This window comes from Mustela lutreola, chromosome 5, assembly GCF_030435805.1.
Source record: "Mustela lutreola isolate mMusLut2 chromosome 5, mMusLut2.pri, whole genome shotgun sequence".
NCBI lineage: Eukaryota > Metazoa > Chordata > Mammalia > Carnivora > Mustelidae > Mustela > Mustela lutreola.
In genome coordinates, this window is record NC_081294.1 from 80,682,270 (window position 1) to 80,692,102 (window position 9,833).

General features: G+C 44.0%; 1 protein-coding gene across 6 annotated transcripts in view; it reads left to right on the plus strand.

Moving 5' to 3' along the window:
- ARHGAP26 (Rho GTPase activating protein 26) overlaps positions 1–6,503 on the plus strand; it is a 448,623-nt gene extending 442,120 nt beyond the window's left edge. For all 6 annotated transcript variants that reach the window (XM_059174922.1, XM_059174924.1, XM_059174925.1 and 3 more), the window contains one exon: positions 576–6,503. In XM_059174922.1, the coding sequence (XP_059030905.1) occupies positions 576–664 (89 nt within the window). In that variant the 3' untranslated portion in view covers positions 665–6,503. The remainder of the gene's footprint in view (positions 1–575) is intronic.
- Positions 6,504–9,833: the final 3,330 nt, after the last annotated feature.

The following is a 9,833-nucleotide window of genomic DNA, read 5'->3' on the forward strand; positions in this document are numbered from 1 at the left end:
CAAAGGCTATGCAAAAAACCCAAACAGAATTTGCAGGGAGGTTGGAAGCAGAGGGTAAGGATTTAAAAGGAAGTGAAATTCATAATTAGATTAGTAAAATGCATGCTAGATAGCTTTGATGAGTTCTTAGCATTCCTCCAAGGCACTCTACTGGGTACAAAGGCAGTCCTGGGTAGGTAGATGGATTGGGGGGGATGGATGGATAGATGGATGGATGGTTAGATAAATTTACGGATGGAGCACTGTAACTGACTTCTAACCTAAAAAAGTAGAGATTTGTCACCTCTTTCTGGTTTAAACCAGCAACTTCAGAAAGTCTAGGAAACTCCTAAAATTCTGTGTAAAATTTCGAACGTCTTTGTTTCCTTTTCTGTTACAAAGAACATTTGGAGTAACCTTTATTGAAAAACTTATGTCCCACAAAAAGTTAAGAAGCCCTGGTTTAAACAAGTCCTGGAAATGTGGAATATAACAAGCGATTGCACTCATTTGTTCTCATGTGCACACACATCTGCCACCTGCCCTACCTGTAACATCTTCTCTTCTCGCTCTCTCTCTCCCCTCTTCCGGTACAGTTCATCCATCTCAGGAGCCTGGCTGGTTGGAGGGGACTCTCGACGGAAAGACTGGCCTCATACCTGAGAACTACGTGGAGTTCCTCTAACTGGTGACCCCAGCAGACCTGCTGAGCTTTCCATGGTGTCCATGACAACTGCTGATTCCAGTGTTGTAGGCCATTTCTCTTTGCCACTGAGAAATGTGGGGTGATTGACTAAGTTACCACCTGTCAACACGAATGTTTCTATGAACTCTGGTGTCACCCATCCCCATGATCATGTCAGCTGGCATGTGGTGATACTGCACGGAACAGAAGTAAATCAGCAGGGGAGGCCATTTGATTTCGATAATCAAGAGAAAGGCTTACGAAGTCGTTCCTCTCATTTAGCTCCCTAAATAGGGAGCATTCATTTTGTTTCAATAGTCACCCAAATCCAAAAAAAGAAGTAAGAAAGATGTATGTAGTCTTCAAGAGCATGCAATGTAGCTAAGTCTAACGGGGCTGGGCATTGGCTCTGAGGTCCAGGCTGGGCCCGTTGCTTCTGTTTACAGTAGATACTCTCTCTACTCCATCTCTAAATACTTGAGACCCACAGTGCTACAGGCAGCTGGGTCTGTCTGGTTGCATGCAGGAGAGAGAGGGGTTACAGCACTGTTTACATAAGATGCAATCTCTCACCATCTCCAAGCAGCCTTGGTCAAACATCAGCAGAATTCAGCTCAGTCCTCTCGTGCAAGGGAACACAATCCCACCCCCATGTTCCCCCTCCCAAGCTAGGAACTTCTTTGCCACCAAGAGCTGCTATCACCTCGTAACCACGGCAACCCAACCTACTCTGAAACCAAACCAAAAAAAAAAAAAAAAACCACTCTTTTTGCATGACATATTTTTTCTTCCCCCTTTTTGGTCATTTTTTGAATGATTTGCCAACCACCTGAAGCAGAAGGTCAAGGAATTAGAGTGGTCTGCTTGGGGCAGACAGAATAGCAGCTGGGAACTCTTTCCTTTCTGGTGAATTTTAGCAGCATCAGGATATATTTGGAACAAACTCTAGTAACCTCTTGAGATTAAATTATATACAGGCTTAATACTTCTGCTCTTCCATGCAACTAGTGTTTGCTTTCTAGGGGGCAATGTGCTGCCTCCTCATGGGTGGCATCCTCCCCTCCCCTCGACTTGTTCACTCATGGTCTCCCATTCCATGTCCCTTCTCCTGCCCTTGACTGCCTCTAGCCCTTCACTTACATTGGCGGTGCCCTGGGCTGCTGAGCACTGGTGCCCTGGCAGCTTTCAAGGATGATTCCCAGGCTAACTGTATGGCCTGTAGTTTTAAAGGATATATATGTTCACTGCCACTCAGAAAAAGGGAATTGTTTCTCAGGCTTTTGAGGCACAAGACTTATATTGTAAGCCATTTTGATCCAGGAGAACACCAAAAGGTTGGGGCATGGAAGGTAGCATGGGTACCTTCTAAGAAAGAGAATTTCCTGGTCCAGAAGGGGCTGGGTCTTTGTGCAAGACTGCCAGGAGTGGGGAAGTTGGGTCTGGATATATCACAGTCACTTGGCCTTCAAAGGAACAGAGTTCCCAGTATCTTCCACTTTAGAATGTCCTTGTAAGAGTGACTCTGGGCAGACAGACTCCAAACTAATGATGGACTCTTAAGCTCCCCAGGAGCCCCTCGGGTTGGCAGCATCGCCCCAGAGTGTTTCCTGCTTCTGGAACTCCTCTTTAGGGAAGTTGAAAGAAGAAAAGAAAAACTTGAATTGTGTTGAATTACTGTATCTTTTACTTTTTTTTTTTTTTTGAAAAGATAAACTTGTAAATAGAGTGATTTGAAATATTATATGGTGAAGTTTTATATTTGATAATCTTTAAGCTAGCACTCCACACATTTAAACTTTGATTGTTGAGTAGGTGTGTGTAAGAGGGAGAGAGAAGGCAAGGTTGAAGAGAGTCAGGGTCATCCCTTCTCTGGCCTTGAGGAAGGAGAACACATTTCTAGGGACTCTCTGCTGGCTCTTGTTGGTGGGCGTGACACACTGATGGTATTCGGTGGTCTTTATCCACCTGTGTTTTTGAGCTTTTCTTGGGCTTTGAATTTGGAGAGAGAAAGAGCATTTTCAGGCAATGAATTTTTCGAAGAATTCTTGCTCAGTAGTAAGATGAAGCTCAGGATTCAAATAAGTGGGGATAGGAGTTAGATTATTTTTTTTTCACTTTTCTTCTCAGGTGTATTTCTTGGTACCCCAAGATGTCAGGACAGAAGGCGACGGGGCTGTCGCATGTTACTTATATCTTACTCCTCTGCACATCTTCCAAGGCTGTACACATGAGGCCAAGCTATTTTGTAAATGTCATGTGTGTGTCTACGTTCTAGGAAAAACTGGCTTCTTAGGATCTTGGGTCCTCGGTATGCTGCTGCTTTCCCTTTCTTTCCCATCTCAAGTTTCATATAACCCCAAAATAGAAGAAAAACTCCAAAAGGGATGTAGGCTGTGCTGTTGTTAGAGCTTTATAGATGACTTGAAGTTTAAAGGAGTTTGTCATTGTGATTCAGTTGATCAGCTCAAGGATTACCCAGCTATTATGCAAGAGTTCAACCAGCAGCAAGTGTGACACTACCACTACCAATTCAGAGAGCAAGAATTAAGACTGGATGAGACCAAGATAGGACTCAGCAAAGCTATCACTGAAAACCCAAGAAAGAACACTCCAACTGGCTACACTTACTCCATGTAGACTTGGGACAGCTGCGGAACCTGTTCAGTGGGGCTTGCGGGGACAAGCATGGTCTGTGCTTTCTAAATGTCAGGAACCCCACATAATGTTGTTGTTGTTGTTGTTGTTGTTTTTAACACATTTGATGTTTTAAATTGTCACCTGCCGTACTGGAACCTAAACTAGAGCTAAAATGGAGGAGCAGAAGGCCCAGGCTTGGGAGCTCCTCACTGAAGCATAGCTGTCAACACTTGGCCCCAGCTTGACCACTTGGAAGCCTCTTCAGTTGGCTCTGATTTGAAGCCGGAGGGAAATGGAACTGCTGCCAACGCGAATTTTTAGGTAGACCCCTTCCCAGCTTCCCTGTGGCCATGCTGGGGCTGTGACAGATGGCTGCTCTGCTCCCTTTCCCCAGCCAGGCTCACCTCCTCCTCATTTGCTGCAGAACTGGAGATACCATTAAGAATATGAGCCAAGAAACAGGGAAGGAATTTGATGACTAAAAGGAGTCTTTACTCTCTTTACTGTCTATGCCCCTCTCCCATTCCTAATTCTGCTCAAATAGGGAACTTTGGGGAAGATTAGGAGAGTGAACAAGGTATCAGAATGGAGGACTGTGGACCAAGATCCCTGAGCTTTCCGAGGAACCTTGTGTTTCTTCTGTAAGGCACTTCGGTGATGCACACAGAGCCCGAATCTTTACTTGGGCATCATGATTCATCTCACTCGTCCATCAGGTACTCAAAGAAGTCCATAGCTACAGAATTCCATGCTGTGAAAGATACTAGTTTCAAATCCCTGCCGCCAATTCCCTTGCTCAAGATATTCTCTTCTGTGTTCAAAAATCAATGTATAGGGACGGACCCTGTATAGCACAGCCTTCCTTAGTATCTTATAATTGGAGCCAGTTTCTCACTTAGTGTTTTAATATTTCTGCAGCCAATATGCATTTACTTCTGTCAGACCAAACTGTCTTTTACAACGTAATTCTAGTTCATTCCCTTTTGCTGAGTGCTTTTTGGACAGAGAGGCAAACAGAAAGAAGCTAAGCAATCAAGCATTGGCAGGTTGGCATCAGCAGGACAGAGCCATGCTACTGACAAGACTATTTCAGGCATTCCCAGGACTCCACAGTTTGTGTGCCATGCCTGTAGCTCAGAGGGAAGTCCTTTTACGAACTGCGTCTCCTGACAACAGCAAGCCCAGTCACCCCAGAAGTTCTGTCTTGACTACAGAGACTGCAAAAACATCTATGGTTGAAGCATGGGGAGAGAGAAATAACCAGCCAAAGGTAATTTGCTCCCCTACTCATGAGTCTTTATTGGTACCTTTCATCCTCTGGCTTCTGTTTCCAAAAGCAAGTCTAGACCAATAGTTTCATAGACAACAGGAGTCCCAGGTACAACAGTGGCCACCATGGCACTCAGAGTTTGCCCTAGTACAGAATATTTTATGAGTAACTATATTACTGCAGTAGGTAGCCAGCCTTGAAGAAACCAAATAACTACCTAGCTTTAAAAGGAATGTCCCAGGTATTCTATCTCCAGAGTTATCTGTCATCTTTGGCAAACTTGACAGTAATCAATTACCTAGACAACCTTGCCCCACATGTCTTTTAAGGCAACTGGGTGTCCTCTCACACACCCTTAGCTGGTGTTTAAAAAATTCATCTCGCGTTCAAATGTGTTTGGCAGCCATGCTGATCAGCTGGGTGCTGAACCACTTCTCTGTAATTGTAGCATCAAAATGACAACAGCAGAGCAATGAACCTTGCACAATCCTACAGCATGCCTGAGACGAGACTCCCAACAAGTAATAATTAGCTTTTCTCCTTTCGCCGCCTACAGTACTTATCTAACTAAAGAACTTCCCAAAGCAGAGGGAGAGACCATATAGAGAATCCAGATGTCATTCAGAGCCACCAGCCCTGGCTGAAATGTGGTCTTCCGATGGAAGTGCTGTATTCTGGGGTGAAAAGGCTTGGATGTCAAGTAGTGCAGGGAGTGGAGAAAAAGAGAAAAGTAAACCACACTGAAGAACTGGGCGGGGGGGGAGGGTTGCTGGTTAGGAGGAATAAATATAGTTCTTAATGGGGAAAGATCAACTACAGAAAAAGTTCACAACTGATACTTTTATAAAAGTTTTAATAGCACTCTACAAATGGAAATGCCTTTCAAGGTAGAATGCTATAGTGACAAAAGCCTTGGGGTAGTCCTAGACCCATATAAGAATAGCAATTACTATTACATGAAAATTCTTTTGAGTGTAATCAGAACCAGAGTATCGATAATCAAAAATGTCCAATTTCCCTGAAGCAGTCCTGGAGGGGTCAAGACATTCTACAAAGTTGTCCCTATAGACACCTAAGAGCAACTCCCTTGGGTATCCAGATGCCAGGATCACGCTGGTACCTGTGGAAAGAGGTTCATGTGGTGACTAAAGTGTCTGTGTATTAGTGTGTGTTTATGCGCACACACATCTACATCAGTAAAGATACAGACACTCATGTAGATACCCACAGAAGCTGGCAGCCGCTGAGACTTGGCAGCCTATTAAGATTTCAAATTGGAGAACAAGAGAAACGAGAGGCTGTTGATTGTCAAAATGATCAAAGATGTAAATTAAGTGCCATTTTAAAACTTCATATTTATCAAATGGTTACTATCTACAGCTGTATTCCTTATTAACTTATTAAAAGTCGTGTAGGAAAACAGATCAAACTCATAAACCTTTAGTAGCTACTACTAGGCTAGTAGTCACAAGCACTCTAAAAGACATTTTGTCCATATTTTGGAGAAGAAAATATTTGCATGTTTATCTCCTAATTTAGGCTACTTTTGAGTATACTGTAAAGTGCTGTGTGATAGATTATCAATAAAGTACTTAAAAATGGCACTTTAATTTTTTTAAACCATAAATTATGCACTGTTTTAAACTTCAGTATTGAATATTGACTGGTGTGTAGAATCCAATTCTGTAATTAAAAAGTAATTTGTGACTAGAATAGAACTTTTTCTCTGTTCTTAGTAAAATAGTCTTGCCATGTTGAGGCTGGTTTTTTTTTAAATGTGCTTTTGCGTCACTAAGTGTATCTGTAAGGAAAATCCAGTTTCTGTTGAGTGGCCTCTGAAACTTGGCTTTCTTTCATTTGCTTGGTTTATGTGACAATCTTTATGAAACGAGTGGAAGTATGATTTTTGAATTAAATGACTTTTCCATTTGGTGGCATGTTTGTTTCTTGAGTTTCTGATAAAGTTTTGACATGATGCCTATTTTCATATTTCTTCAAATAAGAGTGTAAAGACATGCTCACAGTTCCAGGTCTGGGTCCCTGTGGTCGCTGGGAATAACCGCAGTGCTGATTTTTGACCTGCTGTGGAGAGCTTCGCTTTCTTTTAGGAAAGAGCTAATGCTAGTGAACTTGAGGAGCTATGAAGCATATCAACCAAGCCCTGGAAATCCATATTCTATTTAATGTTTCTGACTTTATCTCCTGGAAGCTATAGTTGTTTTTATTCTTCCTGAATTCGGTTTTCAAAACCACTCTTTTGTGGAAGATCATTATACCATGTGGGATAGTCAAAGAGCCACAACACAGGCAGTCCCCCACAAGCTCAGTGTGTCCCACAGGTTTGTACATCATTTGTTTAGAACTTGTAACATGTCCCAGGCTGGCTTCTATTACCAAGTCTTCTCATTCATCATGTTCCTTCCAGACATATTCAGAGTTGCAACCCGGAACCCAGGTTTATAACGGACTTCCCACCTTCTGTTGTGAGCACAGAGGGCTCAGAAGGAGAGGGCAGGAGGAGACGCTGGCAGAGGAGGAGGAGAGTGGGGCTCCCTGCTGCCTGGTTTTTGGGGGTGCCCACTTGAGTGCGTGGGTCACACATGAGCTGCTCACACTGTGCTCGCTTGTCACTTAAGAAGGCACTGGCTTCCCCCTGTGAACAGCACAAGCTTTCAGCCCTTGTGCCGTCATGGAGCTTATGCCTGCCCTGGAAAATTCTCCAAGCATCTGAAGCCTCCTACATGCATGAGGTCACACGGCACCTAGGGGAGACCTTCTGAGTGGCACACACAGCTAACTATGTCCATCGTGGGAGCATGAGATACATGGTATGTATTTGTGTGCTATCTTTGTCCTTGGCCTTTCTAACAGACTTGGCAATCCTTTCACCTTTTGTGTCTTTTTAACAGAAAAGATTTCATTTTCATTTTGATTTTAGTAGCCACTCTGCAGAGCTCAAATGGCCCTACTACGCCTTGTGGTTGGTTTGTTGTTCTTCACTTGTGAGCTCTGGCTGCCTGATTGGTTAGAAGAGTACCACGGTTAGAAATGGGCTGGACTGACACTTGAAATTAGGTAAACAAAGGATTTTCTTAGACCCCACATATGTAATTAAATCAGGGCTTTAATTCCATCTTAGTTCTTGCAGTCTCTGCTCAAGTACCACACATCTCTCCTACCCTAATATGTCAATGTCATTGGCTCGCCCTCTTTTTAATAACACTAAACTAAGCTGCAACTAACTAACTAGGCTGGGTTAGGCAGAATTGCCAGAGCTCCACCAGCATGGGAGCCAAAGGAGCCTCTAACCAATGCAGTAAGTGCTTGGTGGTAGGGGCGAGAGGCTCCTGCATGGGAGGGTGCAAATAACCATCTGCAGGCTGGGGCATTCCAACCAGGGTTGCATCTCTCACACTGGCATCCTACACACCCAGGCATCATCAGTCTGTGGGGACCAAAGCAGGAAGCTTTTAATTTGAAAGTCAGAAACCACGACCCACTGTACTCAGCAACGCCAGTCACACTGTGCATCTCATCTCCTGTAATTCACCCCATGAGGCGGGCCCCAGCCTCGGTTTGCTAAAACCCTGGTAGCTAATAAGCCTTCACAAGGCCAACCAGCGAATTAATCAAGACTTGAATTCATTTGGGGCTTTAGGTACAAAAATCACATCTTACCCTCCAAGTCTTGAGCACACCATCAAATTAAAATTTTTTATTCTGACACTATGGCTCTATGTCCTCTTTGTAGTTTTTCTGATAAGTTACTGGAAAGATGTTTTTTAAATGAACTTCTGCCTTCTCTGAACCTTTCTCAGTGAAGCAGCTTGCCTCTCCTGTGTTAAATGCAGTGAAGTAATGGCAGTAAAGGGTCACCCGTTTTTTCCTACCTTTTCTCCTCTCACACCATTTGGCCCTTTCATATGTCTTTGTGTCATCCATTCAGTTTTCATCATAAAATGTGTAGTGTCATCTTCTTAGTTAACAGCTCCATAAGGGCAAAGACCAGGTTTTGCTCACCCATGTCCATTCAGCTCCCAGCCCAGGGCCTGGCCCAGTACATGTCTAGTAGCCTCTGGGTGGGCTGACCGAGTGACCAAAAGTGGAAGAGTGCTGCTTGGCCCTGTATTCCTCCTTCCTGTTGGACTCTACAGTTCTTGTTGAAAGAAAGAAATTGGGTGTCATTAGACTTGGGTTCTTGAACACAAGGTGACTTTGTGACCTCTGGCAAGCTCCTCCATTCGCTCACGTCCTGGGATTTCAGCTCCTCGTAAGGGGACTTCCCACCCTTCATCCAGGCACACACATTCTTTCCCATCCCGCTCCCTAGTGCTTGGTACAAGAAGCCATCTGGATAAGCAGATGACAGAGAGCCAAAGACCCTTCACTGTCATCTGAATTGCTTATGGGCAGTTTTATGAACTTCATACCAGGCTCAAGCCTGCCTTCAAGCAAAGCCACATCAGAATCACCCCCCAAAATAAAAAGTGTTCTTTTTTTGAAGACCCTTCCAGGAAATTCCACATTATCCCATGGGAATTTGGTCTGGCATCTAACATTCTCACTAAGGGAATTCTTTGTGTCTAACTTAAGTTTCCCATGATGCAGCTTAATGTCCATTTCCTTTCTGTTTTTCCTTGGAGTGGGGAACCACTTGCCTCATTTTTTTTTTTTTTTCAGAGAAATCACCCTCCTTTTTTGTGATTCCATCCAGCAAGCACTTCTGGACCATCTCTATGTACCAGGAACTCCTGCGACCGGGACTTAAAAGACATGATCTCTGTCCTCAGGGAACTCCTAGTTGGGCTTCACGACAGGGACGTGTATGAGAAGCCACACATGCCATGTGATGTGTCTACCTGCTGTGTGGCAGATTGTCTTGGGCTCTGTGAAAGAGGGCCTTTCTGTTTGGGAGGCAGGTACCAGAGAAAGCTTCACAGAAGTGACGTTGGAGAGGGATCTCAAAAGGGGAGAGGAGTTTGGCACCTAGACCACTGGAGAAGTGTCCCAGGCTCAAGGATGGCAAGGACTGAGGCATGGAGGGGAGAGAGAGAGAGGGAGGTGAGTTGGGTATGATTGGACATAAAGAGACAAGAGCTTCCTGGAAAACTGTACGTTTGTCTGGTCACCCTCACCCGCTCCCCACATTGTCCTCTAGGCTTCTGTTTTCTCCCAATGACCACCAATATCAGCTAACATGAATTACAGTCTTACTAGACATGAGACACTATTATAAATGCATTAACTCACTGAATCCTCAAA